This window comes from Gymnodraco acuticeps, unplaced genomic scaffold, assembly GCF_902827175.1.
Source record: "Gymnodraco acuticeps unplaced genomic scaffold, fGymAcu1.1, whole genome shotgun sequence".
NCBI lineage: Eukaryota > Metazoa > Chordata > Actinopteri > Perciformes > Bathydraconidae > Gymnodraco > Gymnodraco acuticeps.
Genome location: NW_022989890.1, coordinates 1,627,568 through 1,645,782, shown reverse-complemented (window position 1 = coordinate 1,645,782; position 18,215 = coordinate 1,627,568). Strand labels below are relative to the sequence as shown.

At 41.8% G+C, this 18,215-nt stretch overlaps 1 protein-coding gene across 8 annotated transcripts in view; it reads right to left on the bottom strand.

Moving 5' to 3' along the window:
- The window catches only part of LOC117535623 (spectrin beta chain, non-erythrocytic 1), a 58,031-nt gene continuing 39,816 nt past the window's right edge, over positions 1 to 18,215 (bottom strand). For 4 of the 8 annotated variants that reach the window (XM_034200161.1, XM_034200156.1, XM_034200165.1 and 1 more), the window contains 22 exons: positions 17,240 to 17,776; positions 16,934 to 17,136; positions 16,093 to 16,183; positions 15,794 to 15,940; positions 14,891 to 15,154; positions 14,531 to 14,755; positions 14,322 to 14,411; positions 13,399 to 13,677; positions 13,185 to 13,315; positions 12,883 to 13,087; positions 12,416 to 12,790; positions 12,075 to 12,319; positions 11,427 to 11,565; positions 11,178 to 11,262; positions 8,629 to 8,825; positions 8,302 to 8,426; positions 8,126 to 8,201; positions 6,358 to 6,435; positions 5,247 to 5,422; positions 4,059 to 4,232; positions 3,872 to 3,917; positions 1 to 3,569 (listed from right to left, as the gene is read on the bottom strand). In XM_034200161.1, coding sequence (XP_034056052.1) covers positions 3,357 to 3,569; positions 3,872 to 3,917; positions 4,059 to 4,232; positions 5,247 to 5,422; positions 6,358 to 6,435; positions 8,126 to 8,201; positions 8,302 to 8,426; positions 8,629 to 8,825; positions 11,178 to 11,262; positions 11,427 to 11,565; positions 12,075 to 12,319; positions 12,416 to 12,790; positions 12,883 to 13,087; positions 13,185 to 13,315; positions 13,399 to 13,677; positions 14,322 to 14,411; positions 14,531 to 14,755; positions 14,891 to 15,154; positions 15,794 to 15,940; positions 16,093 to 16,183; positions 16,934 to 17,136; positions 17,240 to 17,776 — 4,101 coding nt within the window. In that variant the 3' untranslated portion in view covers positions 1 to 3,356. The remainder of the gene's footprint in view (positions 3,570 to 3,871; positions 3,918 to 4,058; positions 4,233 to 5,246; positions 5,423 to 6,357; positions 6,436 to 8,125; positions 8,202 to 8,301; positions 8,427 to 8,628; positions 8,826 to 11,177; positions 11,263 to 11,426; positions 11,566 to 12,074; positions 12,320 to 12,415; positions 12,791 to 12,882; positions 13,088 to 13,184; positions 13,316 to 13,398; positions 13,678 to 14,321; positions 14,412 to 14,530; positions 14,756 to 14,890; positions 15,155 to 15,793; positions 15,941 to 16,092; positions 16,184 to 16,933; positions 17,137 to 17,239; positions 17,777 to 18,215) is intronic. The other 4 variants (XM_034200193.1, XM_034200201.1, XM_034200171.1 and 1 more) reach the window with 3 other exon arrangements.

Genomic DNA, 18,215 nt, shown 5'->3' with positions numbered 1-18,215 from the left:
TTTTCATTAAACCATGTTTTATTATTCCTAATATTAGATGTAGATACACAAGTCAACAAACATTATTTTTCGATTCATAATGAAAATGCTCCACAGCACACTGACATCGTGTGGAAGGGTCTGGTATCACAGACACGTACCTGAAAATGGACAGCAGTTATAACTTTTGCAATAATAAGTTGCATTAGTAACAGTAGTAGTAATAGTAACAACAGTAGCAATAGTGATAATAATAGCAATTAATAATAGTTGTGGTATTAACAACTCTGAATTACAGAGGAAGGAACAGACATTCGTCAAAAGTAATGAGAAATGAAGGTAGGAGGACAGGCTTATCAAATGCTGCAAGACAGACCACTGGATGCAAAAATACAAGCTCCCACTAGACAGCAAATACCCTGCCGCCTTCTAAAAAAGGAAGCTCAAATTGTCACCAGCATAATTTCACCAATATCTAATACCAAACAAGTAAAAGTGGTTGTTTTTCTTCATCAAGTAACCCATTGTTTCAAGTACTCTCTTAACCAAAGACCCCTCTCTTTGACAACGACACATCACTCCCAATGTTCTGGTCAAAGCTCACCAGTAGCACAACGCTCCTTTTTTGAGCGGATGCCGTATGCAATGTGAAATCACAGCCAGCTGAGGACGTTCCCTATAAACACTAGGTCGCCAGGGTCATTCTGCATTAAATATACAGTACAGGTTTAATGTGTGTGTCCAGTATGTCAAGTAGGAGAAATACTTCTGCTTCACATGACCAATTTGGCCAAACTAATTAGAATCATTCACATTCAAATGAGCTGATAAGAAAATGCACTGTGTGACCTTTAGTCCTTAACTGGATGCTTTATCTGATGTCCAGAACAAGGTAGCTATAGACACTGGAAACAGCTAATCCACTTGACTCCTGCGTTGGCTCACTTATGTATGCACCGACCTCAATGACTTAGCCCCAATAGAGCAGCTTAAGTTTAAGGCTGCTTACACTGGGAGCTGCGTCACACCCTAGATACAAAATCCCACTGACAGAGACAAGGTAGTCAAGTGCTGTCAAATAGTCTCAAAGTCCATCTTTAGGTAATTTTCTGGCTTGGAGGGTGTTAGATTTAAAATATAAAATCACTGGTTCCACATTCAATTGGGACTGTAGATAAATAAGGCCAACCTGTTCAAACAGCATCCAGTTTATTTTCAGCTCAACAGTTTGGTGAGACATTCCTGTGGCCTCCAAGGCATGGCGTGTACATCCATTACCAGCTTTGAAGAGTTGCTTTCAAGGTGTGCTAAGTTACAAATATGTTATAACTAGCAACCTATCTCAAATATTCCATTAAACTCCTGAATTCAGAATTGTTATCCTGTTACTTCCTGTTGCATTTTTGGCAGTTAGAAAAGGCAAATTAGAACTTGGATTGAAGTGACTTACAATAATAACACTTAACAACCAATTAATATAAAATGTTACTACCGCCTACAGTCTCACAATATACTGTAAATGCTCTTGTCATTTCAAACATGTACCCTATTTGAGGACACTATTAAACACATTTTACATTAACTATATTGCCATTATCATGGTCTGGATCAATGCAAATGCCAATTACATTTAATTAGTTTATCTCCAACCTTGGAAATGAAGTGATCTCACGTTTTTAAGAGTACATCAACACAGAAGAGATGGCAATGATGAGACACATACACGTATAAACCTACATGAAGTCATGCCACATATGCAATCTCATCTAAGAGACAATTTAGGATTTTCTTCCCCTCTTTGCTGTGAGTTTTGCTGTACCTTCATTGAAATCCACTGACATACACGAGGTCATTGCCACAGGGCACATTTTCAACATTCTTATCTCCGTATTACGTTATCTTCCTTTAAGACTGTTCGAATGGAGGATGGGTTTGTAAAAAGGGGGTCTGTGAATTTGTTGTGGGTTCAAGTAAGGCTCCTCTCTCTGTCAGGTAGCACATAAAGCATATTTCCAGTCCAAAATCACTTCCACATCCCTCTCTTCACTTAATGAGACCTGTCCATCTGTCTTGCTCAGCTGCGTCCGCCACAGAAAATGTGCTTCAGCTTTTTTTTTTTTTATCTACAAACTGCCCCCATGCCTTCACACCAGTAAATTAAGAACGGAAATAGATATTAGAAGACTTAAAAAAACAGAAATAATGAAACCGTCTGGTGGAACTTCATTGGTAATGTCAGCTTACATATAATTAAAAACCAGAAGCAAAGGAAAAGCCGATTTTTTGAAATAATTCCAGTAATTATTACGTTTGTCTGCGGTGCCGAAAAGCAGCATTCATCTGGCCACGTTTGAGCAGGAATAACATTAACGTGCAAAATCCACGGCACCACAACTCACACACACACACTCGCACACACACACTAGAAAACTAATCTTATCTGCTTTGTACAGAAATAAAGAAATGTGAAAATCAAGCAGAAAAAGATCACTCAAAGGAAATGAAATGCAGACAAAATTAGAGACAAAATAAAAAATAAAACCACTTATTAAATATATATATATCATTTTCCCAATGAAACTTGTGATCTGCACACTGCTAAAATTCAATGAGCTTTATTTTTTCTCAAAACACCTCATCAACTGTCATTCCTAAAGGAAATCAATAATAATAATAATACATACAAGGGCAAGCCCAACATTCTCCACTAGTTTAACCAAAAGTGTTTCTCTCCACAACATGAATCGAGATTATCTACTGGAAACTTAATTACTTTGTTTTCTCAAACCAGCAATAGCAAAAGATAAATAATAATAATAATAACAGCAAAAATATCAGTCAGGTTAATAACATCAATACAGAGAACAGAAAAAGCGATTGAAGTGATCCTTCCCAAAAAAACTGAGCGCTTAAGAGCGAGGAAATAAAACCGGTGTGTACCAGAGTGGAAAGCCGCCATCCATTGTTTTATTAGCGGCTCGTCATGGAAACGGCTCGCTAGTGAAGACTCACTGAAGAGAAACTATTCATGCTGAAGGAAGGCCGTTTTGGTGGATTGAAACTGAATCCCTGTTAATGCCAAACCCCCCGACACTGACTTAGATTTATAATCTCAGCGGGTCGGCTGAAATTGGATGAGGGCTTTCATAGTTGGGTGCAGCTTAATGTGAAATATGATTTTGGTGAACGAAAAACGAAATGACGGATACAAAAATTGGCGAGGGAGAGAATGAGAGAGAAGGAAAATTGAACAAAGTTCTTTGAAAGCCACGTTGAGAATCCCCCGGGGCTGATCTGAGAGCAGTTTACTCTCTGCCTGCTTCTGTTTGCTGAAATTTAGATGTAAATGTTGTTTCCATCGATTTTTAAAAGTGTTTCTATTTTTTCTTGCCGAAGAAGCTGAACCTCTTTTCACGATCCTTGTCTTTCCCGTCTTTGTTGCGCATGGTGACTCCTCCCCCTTCCCCTGAGCTGGGGGAGATGGGGGGCATCGTCATGGCGCGGCTGAGGGCCCGCGGACCCACCGGCGAGTCACCTGACCCCGTGGGCATGGAGCTGATGATGGAGCTGATCCAGGCGCTCATCTCCGCCTTTAAACAAAAACAAATCATCATTATAAGAGATAAGATAAGATAAGACAAGACAGTACTTTATTGATCCCAATTTGGATTTCCAGCCCTCCCCCCTCTGCTCCCCAACCACAGGCCCACCGCACACAGACCAGCATTACTGTGCAGCTCTGTGATTGGCAGAGAGACGGGGGATGCTTGAGTGACCCACACAGCACCCTATACCGGGTCGCTACAATATTATACTTCACTATCATCAAACAGAGCCACAACACGATTGTACTAAAATAATCATTTTTAGTAGAGAACTCCATTTATCTCACCTCATCCTTTGCTTGGAACAGGAACTCTTTTCCATCCCCGAGCCTGCTGACACAGCGTTGAAGATGTCAAGTATTAGTCAGATACATCTCAGCATTTCATTACCTTTCATTTGACTTATTTAAGCAACAGTGTTACTGTATCAGGGACCCTTGTTGGGACGTTTTTCTTTGCCAAGTCTATTCTCACCTGAGTTTGAATACAAATTTCCGCTTCTTATATCCGTTGGCTACCTCACACACGGCGTCCCCGAGGCTGATGGGAACCTCTCCGTGGTAAGGGATGCCGTTGCTAGCGCTCTTTCCGTCTTTATAGAAACCGAGGCTTCCTTTTCTTAAGACACAGTACACGTTCTGCCAGGACCTGTAGGAGCAAAGAAACAGGGATTAGGAAAGTCAGTAAAAAATGCCTTTGACTTCCTTAACCCTTAGATGCATAAGTGGGTATTTTTTGACCCGGTGAGGTGGTTTTCTTGAAGTATCTTTGTAAATTACATTTTTTTATCATTTCATATTCCAGCTATTCCTCAAAAAACATGTTTTGGATATCATGCCATTCACATTTTAAATTTTAAGAAATTGTAGTTTTTGTATTACCCAAGCTTCCATAAGTGGGTCAAAAATGACCCGCATGCATTTCCTATGGGATCCTATGGGAACCTTTGATTCTTATCACCTGTGGCTGTCAGGAATACATTCACTGTGGACCACACAGACTACATCACAAGTGACACCTCTCAGGAAGATTATTTTAGACAGCAAGATCTGATACCTGTCAGTATAATAATAATTATTATTTTCATGGACTCAAAATCGCTTTACAATATAAGGGAAGGTGAGGGTGGGGGGTATAGGACTATCAAACTTGATCAACCGGCATGGATTGATGGGGGGTGGGCTATGAGTAGACAAGAGGAGAAGAGATGAGTTTTGAAAAGGGACTGGAATACTGTGAGGGTCTCAGAATAGCGGAGAGCTTTGCATCAATATGTTCAAAACGTTTTTTTTTCTAAATGTAATTTTTTTTTCTAAAATTATAAATGGTGAAAAATTAAATATAAATTATTTCTAGTGCGAACCAAAATATAATACTAAATATTATACAAGTGATTTTTCTTAACCAAAATGACAAAAATGGCATAAAAACACATATTATTCTAATAGGGGTCCTTTTTGACCCACTTATGGAAGAGTGTAGGGTCCAGTCACTCTAAGGGAATCTAAGGGTTAAAAAGGTAGGAACTAGGCATACACAACTTTAAAAGATACAAATAATTATACAAAACCAGTTACAATAAGGTACAGACATGAGTTCTACGGTGCATCTTACAAACAGGCAATACATCATTTAGAATTTTGTTTGTTTTAATGCAAATACCTGGTAGCTGCCTTTTTGCTGTGGGACTCCATCTCGTGTTTTCGACAGAGCATGCCCTCCATGGTGTCTGGATCGGACTCGGCCCCCCCCCTGCTGGGTAACGTGGCCGAGGGCTCGAGGCGAGACGACGCCAGCCCGCTGTCTCTGCCGGGTCCGTTCGACTCTGACTCTGAGCCCTGTGGGTCAAACCAGAACATGAGGAGGTGGAGGAGGAACAACACACGACTGGATGGAAGCAGCGAGCAGCAAAACAGCCATTCACAGCCGTACATGAAGAAGCCATGACGACGCTCGCTGTGACGACGCTGTATGATTAGCTGAGATAACAGCATAGCGGGTCCACATAATCACACACTGCACTGATGCTAAACAGCACAATTACAGTACTTACATGTGGATAAGACGCCAAATTAAAATAACCACACATGCCTGCTACACTTAACAAGGATAGTTGGTAGGAAAAATATATCCAAAAATGTAAGGAAATTACTCACATTACTGAAATGTACATTTAACTATTCTTAAAATAAAATGTTTCTCTTAAGTCAAATTTAAATGATCCATTAAGCACCTGGAAATGAAACTCAGACACAAACTCGGACACAAATTACATGAACACTTTCAACCACAGTTCAACTCTCTAAAGCCTAAAGTCCTGCACAAAAAGCCACAGACATTAAAAGGCCATTTTAATTTTTTTTCTTTTTTTTCTACGCATTACTTCACCAAAAGGACTTTCACACTCACCACAGGAAGTGCACACAAATAGGGGGAGACTTAAACAAACTACATATAAATCAGCTACATTTATCACCACGTTTACAACTCCGGGCTTCACATCTAAAGCCACTCTTGTCCTGGTCAGAATGAGCACATGAACAGCAGCCGACTGATCCATGAGAACAACCTGCTCATGGATCAGCGTCATGCCGTTAGACTGCAATGAGACTCACTGATGAATACATAAACATGAATAAAAAAAGCAATGTTTTCTGCATCTGTGACAGAGAGCGATGACTTCTCAACAGAAGAGGCACTGCAGTTGACCAGGAGCTGAGCGGGGGGGGGGGGGGGGGGGGGGCTACACAGCTGACCACGGCTTGGTACTTACACGCTCCGGCTGCTTTGGCTTACACACACGTTTAGGCTGAGTTTTCTGTCCCACTGACAACGATTGCGATAATGACTGCTGATAAAAACGCAATGAGAACATTGTTAAGATGTCTAGTTATGGGTGGGTAACATCAGCATGTTGATTGGCTTCTAATATAGGTCGTCAACAACTGTGTGGACTAACCATACAATAGATGAAAGTCATAATACAGATATTGCTCCTTTATTAATCTTGTGACTTTACTTTCCACAAGGTGTTTATTTTCATCTGCCAGTGTAGACTTTAATAGGTTTGTGTAACATGCCCAGGTGTCTTCGTTATCCTACCCAGCTAACCCCCTCCTCAAAGGTGTCCTGTACATTGAATCAGGACTCCTGAAGTGGTGTGAGTTCCTTCATCTGAGTGGCACTGATTATTTTCAAAAAAATGCTTTTACACTAGAAACATCAACAAATACCTATTAGCAAAATGTAGCTGCTTGTCACAAAAATAAAATATTGGTTTATATATATTCTTTCTAGGTATTGTGCTTCAATGTACATGTATTCAACTGCATTCAAAGGCTACTGGAATAAAAGTTGTTCCTTTTAATTGGATAAAAGCAATTAAAATCATTACATGAGCAGGGAAACAGTATGGAAACAACATGTGGTTGATTAGAGTAGAACAGACAAAGACATACAGTTACACTATGTATTTATATTTATGAGATACTCACAGGACTCAAAATGTTGCAGTGTTTTTGTCATTAATGTAATGTGAATCAATGTAGACATAGACGAGAGTAACACCTACGTCACTTCCGGGCGAAAATTACAGCCCGCCCACTTTTGGGGGAAAACAACGCTGTCATTTGAATGGCGGTCAATACAAATTCTGAAGTTTTGGCCAATCCGATCAGAAATGTAAGAAAACCGTGGATTTTTGGATCTTCAAAGAGCCCGATTACGATGGCCAGTCAGGCAAACAATTACATTCAATAATTTGAAATCGACGATCGGTCTTGATATATGGTTAAATTAAAATCAGTAGGCGAGGCTGTCATTTCGCCAGCTGTTGCTCTCATGAGCGAGGCGAAAAATAATAGTTTTATCATGCCAAAAAGCTGCTGTGTCGTTTATTGCACCTCAAACATTAGAACAAATCCAGAGTTCAGTGTTTCTGTACTTCCTCTAAGAAGAAAGGACAGTAAAAGAAGAGCTCTGTGGCTTCAGGCTCGATCACCATTCAAATGACAGCGTTGGTTTCCCCCAAAGGTGGGCGGGGCCGTAGAGTGACCTAGATGTTACTCTCATCTATGGACATCGATCGCCAACTGCGATATTTAACCATAAATCGAGCTCGCTCGTCGATTTCCAATGATTTAATGTAATTGTTTGCCTGACTGGCCATTGTAATCGGGCTCTTTGAAGATCCAAAAATCCACGGTTTTCTTACATTTCTGATCGGATTGGCAAAAACTTCAGAATTTGTATTGACCGTCATTCAAATGACAGCTTTGTTTTCCCCCAAAAGTGGGCGGGGCCATCATTTTTGCCCAGAAATGACGTAGGTGTTACTCTCATCTATCTCATAGCATTTCACACAATGTTCCTAACACAGATTGAGTGAAGGAGTGAATATGATCCTTATACACGTGTAATAATGTAGAATATGAAGGAATGTAATTACATGGCGACCACTAACAGTTAGATTAGAAACCTGGTAAAGAAAATGTACGCCATTAGGTAACACCACAGAACAGTATCTGGACACCAACACTAACCTGCGAGGTGTCGTTGTCGCTGTGCACTCCATTCACCGACACCGTCTGATTGAGTGTGGTCTGGTCCAGACTGGTTCTGCGTTTGAGAGGAGGGAGAGCATGTTAATAATGACATTTCTGTTAAAAGAAGTACAAATAAACCCTGTTCTGCTCTACCGGAGCTGTCCTCTGGTTACCTGGCTGCAGAATCATGTGCTTGACTTTCTGCCTCAGATTGTGCCACTTCTGCAGGGGGGGGTGTAGGGGGTCGCCGCGCTCGCTCCTCTTCCTCTCGCCTCCTCTGAATCTCATGCTCCTCGAGCTGGAAAACAAAATGTATTTACAGTCAGTTTTATTCATTTTTTAAACCAGGCAATATTATATTACTTGTGTTTTTGTTATCGTTATTCATATTACTGTTTACTAATATACCTAATTATAAGCCTGGAAGTCAGGATTTGATCTAAACTTAACATTTAAGGAGTGAGGTAAGATCAATGCCTAGATTAATAGACAGTTTTTACCGTGGTGAGTTTCTCCAGCAGCACAAAGCGGTCTTCCCAGGCTGTAGCGAGTTTCTCGAAGGCCTCATGGCGCTTTATGAGGCTCTCGACCTCGTCCACGTTAGAGCCCAGCTCTGCTGCTCGCACCAGAGGTTCTTGCCCTGCCAGCCATGACTCTGCCACATAGGCATCGCGACCAAACTGCAACACCTCCAGCACTGAGATGGGATAAGGGGAGCGAAAGACAGAGTGAAAACAAAAACAAATAATGAGACGCTAAGAAATACAGTTTACCAGCATCTATTAGTAGTGAGTTGCGTACACAATAGGGACCTTTCAGACCAACAATAGCTTTAAGGGACAACACACATGCTTCATGTACTTCAGGAAGATCCCTGCATTGGTGCCAGGCACAAAATGTGATAATGAAAAACCTTTTCAAACGATAAAGTAGTGTTACACCATTTTCTAATATTAGAGGTATAGAGAAGCGAAGTACCGCCCTTCCACTTCCGACCCATGGGACCTTATTTCGGAAAAATTATGTATTAAAGTCAATGGGGAGAGAAAACCTATCTTTCGATCCCATTTTAATTGTGCCATGAATACCACATATGATGTTTGTCAATCTTAAAAAATATAAGACTATGAACAATACGCAACTAGAAAGACTACAAATCCCAGAGTCACGTAAAGGATGTCATAACCAGTGTGATCATTCTATAATACACCGTTTAAGCCCGGATGCCCCCGGGGGAGACATGCTAACGTTACATTAGCATCGGCGATCTTTTCTACTTCATGCTATCTGCTAGTGATGTTACGTATTGCGCCGAGGCTTCGGAGCGTGTGTCGAGTAATCCCCGAAGCTTTTTGTGAAGCTTGTATCGAGGCTTGTATCGTTTTGGGCCAGTGACGTCATTGATGACAAACGAAGCCTCGCTGCCTGTCGAAACCACGTGACTGCTTCACGAAGAGATTCAGATCGGTTGAACCACAACGCTCATATTACCCATGGATGTATAATGAGAACGATATTACCCCTCCTGTACCCGGGCCCGGTGACACGATAGAATTAAGAGAGCTCAGACCCTCACTCATATACAGTAGAGGTCGGAACATGTCATAAGTATAAATAAATAAAAGCATAAATAAATGTAGGAATAAAAACATGAATAAATACAGGAATAAATTGTATAAAGTGTTTTCAGATGAATTCAGTGTGTGTGCGCTGTGGCTCAGCTGGAAAGCAGATGTCTCTCGACCGCAGGGTCCCTGGTTCAACGCCTGTTCAGTACGTCTTTTTGTTTATAAAAGCTACAGCTAAAGGAGATAATGTAGTTAATAAATGTAGTCTTTGATATGGTTTAGCCTTTCTCAGGCTACAACATGGTTAAGTTTACGAATATTATTAAGGAATACAAATCCTTCTTTGCAATATTTACCAGCCTCCTTAGGCTTTTCAATCACAATCATTAAACTGGAATAAATACAATATTGTTAACATGAAAATATGATTTTATGTTTGTTGTTTAGAGTTATTCTAAGGCTTTACTCAATGGGAACTCTGTATGAGATGATGGAGCACACTGTTGAGATGTCCAATCTGCCTGTTTTACACACTTTGACCAACAGGGGGGTTTGTGTTCAAATGAAGCCCATGATGAAGCCTCATGAGATGAACCCTTGTGCGAACCAATTAGCTGGAAAGCTTCAACGCTTCATAAGGCTTCATCTCGCCATCACTACTATCTGCACATTAAAAAGATCAGGCAGTTCAGGGAGAATCGAAGGCAGGCAGGCAGGCAGCTTTGCATGACATTCTTCTGGACGTGTTTCATTGTGGTGATAGTGAGGGTAGTCAATCCCTTGTTTGGCAAGACAGTAGTGACGGCAATCTTGGTGACGTGTGTTGTTGTGGGAGACCAGAGATGTAGTTAATTGAGTGGTTTCACACAAAAAAAGTCTTACTTCACAGTTTTACGGCAATTTCTTTTTTTTAACTTGCAAAATTATCTTTTAAATTGACAAACATCATATGTGTAATTCGTGGCACAATTCAAACGGAATCGAAAGATAACGTTTCTCTTGCCATTGACATCAATACATAATTTTTCCGAAATAAGGTCCCATGGAGGTCCCCCGGAAAGGGAGGGACTTCACCACTCGATAGTAAAATACGCTGCTAGGAAAAAGGGACAATAATCCATCTTATTTGCATTGATCTGCAAGTCATAATTTCAGGGATAAACTACACAGAAAGAGTCCTGGCTCTACTTTGGCAATAGTGCAATTACCGGTAGTACCAATAAAAAAGGAGCTTGCACACATGACTTGTAGAATACCACGTAGTGTGTAACTCGAAGTCTTGACGGATGAAATTTCACATCTGCAGCAACAATCTATCTTGGTAATATTCGTAACATAACATAAAAAGACACATGTTTGTATTTTATCTGCTACCTTTACCTTGTAGCAATCTCAAGTGTCCCTCATGTTTTTTTTTGCAATGGCACTATTACATTGAATGTGCCCTTTTACAGACTATAAAACATGTTAAGGATGCATACCAATTTGTAAATGAACCATCTTGTCTTGCCAGTTTCTGTTGATCCTTTCTCTCTTTTCTTGCAGTTGAGCCAGTTTCTCCCGGATCTATAAATCAAAGAAATTACAGTAAGGAAAGGAATCATGAAAACATTAAGTAATCACCCCAAAATGAAACACTAAGTGTGTTCCCATTTCCCTAAGAGTGGTTTATTCTGAATATGCATTCAAATGACTGCAGATTAAATTGAGAATGTCCCGCTGCACAGTACCTCATCAGATGCATAGTGATTGTTGTTGATGAGAGATTTTCCCAAATCAACGCAGGCGGTGAAGCTGTCAGCCCTGGTCTCAATCTCTGACTTGATATCCTGATGATTGGCAATGACCAGCCCTGCAGAGGACACGTCCCTACGACAAAAGAAAGGAGAAGGAGATGACATCTAAACATATTTGTCATAATACAGCATTTAGATGCACTGATTGATCAACCCCATCATGAAGTGAGCAATAAAGGAACAACTTAAAGGAAAACTTTGATTATTTTCAACCTGCTTTGTATGGTTGCAATGTTGGTGGTATGATGATATGAACAATGTTTCTCTCCACTTTGTGTGCGAGCGTCATTAACCCCTACGTCAACCGTACAAAGCATTACAAAACATTTGGAACTACTGTGTTGTTAGACCGGTTGCACATGTTTCTTCGATGATAGTAAAACATGCCAGATGAAGTGCAATATATTGCAATTCATTTTCAGTTGGATTTTGTCCAGGTTTTTTTAATAGTCAATGTTTTATTATTAAAATACAGTTAAATGTTTATTTGTCATAAAATAATCAGCCAAGAAAATGGAGCTAGGAGCATCTCTTACAGCATTCATCACAGTATCTGTGAATGAAGCATGAAATAACATTCACCTGGGGCTGTCATGAGCGTCTATCTGCAGGTTGACGCCGTCCATCCAGAGCATGAGGTCTCGCACCATGTTGAAGAAGCGGAACTTCTCCACAGTGTCCAGCAGGAGGAGCCTGCGGGCCTGACCGGCCTTCAGCAGAGCCTCCCAGGCAATAGACACAGCACTCTCACTCCTGTTAATGTCATCAGCTTTCTCTCCAGCGTAAGCCTTCTGTAGGCGTGCAGCGTCATCTTGCACCTGGTTCACCTACAAGGTCAAAGAGGAACAGAGGACATTGAGCTTTCGATTAACGTGTCTCTCTTGGAGTCTCACATGAGATCTCTTTATAAACAGGCTTCTGACCTGTCCGCTGAGGGCCTGGATGTCATTTTCAAATGTGTTGTGCTGCCTGTGTAGATGCTGAACGGTGTTCAGATCCCGGCCGAGGTCTGAAGGCAGACCCTCCTTCTTCTCCTTCACGCGTCTGAGCACCTCCATGGCGTCCTGGTGGAAGCGGTGCAGCTCGTAGGAGGCTGCTAACATCTGTGTGCGTGTGTCGATCAGCTCCAGCAGGTCGGCCCAGGCCTCATTCAACCCGTCCTTCCACTCGGCCACGCTGGCGTTCTCAGGGTGACCCGACTCAATCAGGTCGTCTGCCAGCTCGTTGACTCCATCTACTCGCTCCTGGCCGATGGTGCTGGTGTCACGAGCAAACTCCCGGAACTTGTCCCTCAGCATCTGCCAGGAGAAAAATCAGGGCGCAATTAATTCCGCTAAATGTCCCTGAGCATCAGTGTCTCTAAAGTATGAGATGGAGATAAAACACTCACAGTGACATGTTCATAGTCCTGTCCTAGTTCGTGGGAGCCAGCTACCACCTCCCTCTCAGCAATCCACTGCTCCAGGTCATCCACCTCCCGCTTCAGCTGGGTCAGCCGCAGCCTCTCCTGAAGACGCCCGCGACGCTCCTCAGCGAGGTCTTTCAACCCTGCATACAGTTTGTCCACTTGTGCTTGCCGTAGGGTGATCCTCTCACTGCGTAAATGAAGAAAGACAGCAAGACAGATCAGTGTTTGTACATCTTTGTGACACGCTGTCATTCCAACATTCATATCTATTTGCGCTCTCTCACCTCTCTGGGTGTTCACTGGTGACCATAAGGCGGCTGCTGTTGGCCAGCTGGTGGATGGTTTGGGCGTAGTCCTCAAGGGCCTGTTCCAGGGTCTGGTGCTTCTTGACCATCACTAGCGCTATTTGCTCATCCTGGGAAACCAATAGGAAATTATCACATTTTCTCCAGACATAAGGTTGTGAAAGAGCGTTCACTTTTATTTCCCCCATCTTACCTTGGCTTTTTCCTCTGACATCATGTGCAGCTCCTGTTCTCCCATCCAGGCCTCTGCCTCCGCCGCATCAGCATAGAACTGCTGGGCGCGGTTGGCCTCTATTAGACGATCATGGCGCTTGTCTGTCTCGGCTTTCAGCTGATCCCAGAGTTCCCCCAGTTCAACCAGGCGCCCCTCAAGGGCCGACTGCCTCTCACCGTCCACCTGGCTCTGAGTCTGGCCTCGTCTCTGGATTTCATCAATACGCGGCTGGTGACCCTGGATCTCCTTCTGCAGTGTCTGATTCAGAAACAGAGAAGAAGGGTCATTTTTCTTAACCCTTAGATAAGTGGGTCTTTTTTGACCCGGTGAGGTGGTTTTCTTGAAGTATTTTTTATTTAAGTTTTTGTATTTCTACCCCAAGCTTACATAAGTGGGTCAAAAGTGACCCGCATGCATTTTCTATTTTCTTTTCAAGGACTAAAAATCGCTTTACAATATAAGGGAAGGTTAGGGTGGGGGGTATAGGACTATCAAACTTGATCAACCGGCATGGATTGATGGGGGGTGGGCTATGAGTAGACAAGAGAAGAGATGAGTTTTGAAAAGGGACTGGAATACTGTGAGGGTCTCAGAATAGCGGAGAGCTTTGCATCAATATGTTCAAAACGTTTTTTTTCAAAATGTAAAAAATAAATTATAAAATTATAAATAGTGAAAAATTAAATATAAAATATTTCTAGTGTGAACCAAAATATAATACTAAATATTATACAAGTGACTTTTCTTAACCAAAATGACATAAAAACACATATTATTCTAATAGGGGTCCTTTTTGACCCACTTATGGAACAGTGTAGAGTCCAGTCACTCGTGCATCTAAGGGTTAAGCCTTTACTTTTTTTTGGACAAAGTAATGCAAAAAAAAGCAAGTATCAGTGTACCTGGTTCTTCTTTATGAGCAGCTGCACAGTGGGCAGGTCTTTTCCATGGTCTGTGGAGTCTGCCAGGGGCATCCTCTCTTTCACCCATAGCTGAGAGAAAAACAGACAAATTAATATAGCAATCGGCCCAAACAGGATGCAATACAAACACTTATTTTCTCCAAACTTCTATATTTAATTGATGCATTCAGTCAGGTAATCAGACTCACAATTTCATCTTCCAGATCTCTGTTGAACTGATGTGCTTCTTTGGAGGCGAGCAGCCGCTGTCTCCTCAGTTTGAGAGGGTCCTGAAGGTTGGAGAAGTTGTCAGTGACATGCTTTTGCTGTCCGTCTACCTCAGTGAGGCCAGCGTCCTCCTGGGACAGAGCCAGAGCCTGAGACTGGATGGACTGAACCTCCTTCTCTCTGACCTCCATCTGGTTCTCCAGCATCTACACGGGGAAAGTAAAACAATGTTAGACAAGAAGATATGACATTTGGCAAACTCCATTTTAAGGGTTTGGCCAGGTTTCATTGCACATTGTTATAGATGGCATACATTGAGCTTTGCTATCAGTTCAGTCTACCTGGTGCTTCTGGAGCAGGATGTTGACACTAGTCAAATCTTTGCCGTAGTCGTCGCTATGCAGCTGACCCTCAAGGTTTTTCAGCCAGACGTCCAGAGAAGAGCAGCTCTGTGTGAACAGCTCTGCCCGGTTAGCATCGAACAGGCACTGGGCCTTGGTGCGGGTGGTGCCCTCAAGCTCCTCCCACTGCCGCTGGAGGTCCTCCAGGGTCTGCTGAACAACAGGCTTCAGCTCCGGCTTCTCTGCCACCAGCGCCTGACCTTCCTGTTGGAGGCACAAAACAAGAACAAGCTTGAATTAGCGTCAGTTTTGCTTTGAAATATAATATATTATTGATATGCTATCTAGCCTTGAGGATCAGCCTACTGATCAACGTGCAGATGAATAGATTTCCAAGTGCTTTTTAACACTAGAACCACCAACGGGTCAATTTGACCCGCAGCTGTTTTTTGATTGTATGTCACTTTTTTTCAATAAAATATTAAAGTCTCCCAGTCCGTGACTTTTCCTGAAAGTGTGTTATGTACAGTAGATAGATAGATAGATAGATAGATAGATCAATAGATAGTTATAAGATGGATAGAGAGAGATAGAGAGATTTGTACCTAAACAAAACACAAGTCTAACACCAAGCGTTTAAATCAGCACTGGTAGCAATATTTTATACTTCATGCTATCTACACAAACTATATCACATGAAGAGTCCACAGATTCTATTGGTATAAGTTTCATCCCTGTGCGATCAAAACTCACTGTTCTACATGATAAATAAAAGAACATTGTACCTTGAAAATCAATAGCGGGTAAATTTGACCCGTTGGCGGTTTTAGGTATACAGCGACCTCTGGCGGTTCTAGTGTTAAATGACATTGCACTTGATAATGAATATAAAAATGACCACACCTTATCAATTTTGTCCAGCCAGTCTTTGTTTGAGGCCAGCTCAGCCATGAAGGCCTGATGTTTCTGCCACTTGCTGTGAAGATTTCTGGCCTCATCATAAGACATATCCTGTGCCGTCAGCATCTTCTCATTGATCCACAATGTGAGCTACAAACAAGAGAATAGCATAACAATTGAAATAAAAACAAACAATAGAAACAAACTCTATAGTTAGTTTTCGGCAATACTAGCTAATTTTCACAATCATCACATCACATATCACATCCCATATTTATTCATAACAGTGTTTTTTTGTTTACCTCCTGTCCATCCTGAAGGAAGTGCTGCAGTTCACGGTTATCTTTAAGCTTTGTCAGCAATTCATTAGCATTCTCCTTATTCTTAAGATGCCTGGAGGAAATAAGGGGAAAGCTTAACAAACTACTCTTCAAACATGAAATAGAGTGCCGCAGTCCTAAAACCCGGAAGTAAACTCCTTCCGGTTCCCTCGACAAAAACCAATGCAGTTTCTCCATTGGATTTTGGAAAATAGGTGGAAATAAGGTCTGTGGTCGACACACATTTAAGAGACGGATCACGTTTTGTTCAACCGGATAATATCCACATTGTCTACCCTACTTTTATAATTTTCTAATCATAAATCTAGTCGCAAAATGCTAATGTTATGCTATAAACCAATGCATTAATTTAATTTAATTCTAAATGGTACAAGTTGAAGCGTTTGTTTTAACAGTTTGCAGGAGGCAGGTACTTGCTTTCAAGCAGAACACGGGGAAAAACAAACTTAGCGGGAGTGTTTACGTGTTCGGTGTAATGACGTACAACGGCCTCGACAACTTCTGTAGTCCTATTCAGCCACTTGTTAACAACCATCGTTTTTCAGACACGTAAACTCTTCAGAAATCACCAGTGGGGTCACTGCTGATGTATTTAATGTCATAGAACAAAACGTGATCCGTCTCTTAAATGTGTCTCAACCACAGACCTTATTTCCAGCTATTTTCCAAAGTCCTATGGAGAAATTGCGTTGCTTTTTGTCAAAGGAAGTGGTAAAAACGCTAACTTACTTCCAGGTTTTAGGATGCGTCACTGTGGTACTCTATCCAAAAGAAATACAAAAAGACTTGGTTTTGCTCTAACCTTTCCTGGATTGAATCCACTTTTTCCTGGATCTTATCAGAGTTTGCATTACTGTCATTAATGAGGCGCCGTCCAGCCTCCCCCACACCATGTATCTTCTCCTCACTGGCCTCTGTGGTGGTGAGGAAGTCCTCATGCTTCTTAATGGCTTCCTCTGCTCCCTGAAGACTGGTAGGCATCTCTGTGTGGGACAGCACATACTCCTACACACACAGAGGAGAACAATGTTGTTAAAAAAAAAATTGAAACATGATTTATTTCAATAAAGTTTTGTGGCACAGCATTTCATTGTATGTATTTTCTCACCTGGCTGTTGAGAAAAGCCTCCGCCTGCTTTGCGTCTCTCAAGAACGTCTGGAAGTCAAAGGCTTGGGCCAAAACGCTGTGACGGTTCTCCCACATACGACGCAGCTCATTCCATCCAGTGTCCAGAGCCTGGAGCCTCTGGGCCAGGAACATGTACTGGGCATCCGTCTGACCTCGGGTGACCTCCTCACCGACATCCCTCATCTTCTCGTAGTCTTCCTTATAGTTATCCACCTCGTTCTTGATATTCTCGTGCTGGGTTAGCAAACTCTCAGCCTCCGTCACAGAGGTGGGGATGTCCTCTGAGGCCACGGCTGTCTGGGTGCGGGACAGCCAGGACTGGAAGTCATCCAGATCCCTGAGGAAGCCCTGCAGCTTGCTGGCTTCGCCCAGCGACTCCTCGCGCCGCTTCATGGTGGCGTTCAGCTCCTCCCACACCTCTTGAATCCCTGCCAGGTGCCCTTGGATCTCTCCGGCCTGATCTGGATGTTCCTCGGCCAGCTTTTCAGCTTCAATTTTCATGTCATCTAATTTGCCCTGAAATAGATAGATAGAAAGATTGATAGATAGAGATAGATAGAGAGGCAGATAGATTGAGAGAGAGATAGATAGAGAGATAGATTGAGAGAGATAGATAGATTGATAGAGAGATAGATTGAGAGAGAGATAGATAGAGAGATAGATTGAGAGAGAGATAGATTGATATATAGATTGATAGAGAGATAGATTGATAGAGAGATAGATAGATTGATAGATAGGATATGAAAGAAATATTAAACATAGATTTGAAGATGATTTCCCCCCACCTAACGCCCAGATCTCATCCTCACTTCCATTTTTTCACACATTTAATCTGTCAAAATTCACCTTTTAAAGCACTATAATACCAATGAAATGTATTTTATTATGATGACAACATACCTCGTCATAAAGCTGTAATAATGTCTGTTATCTGATCATTTCTGTTCTGTTCCCT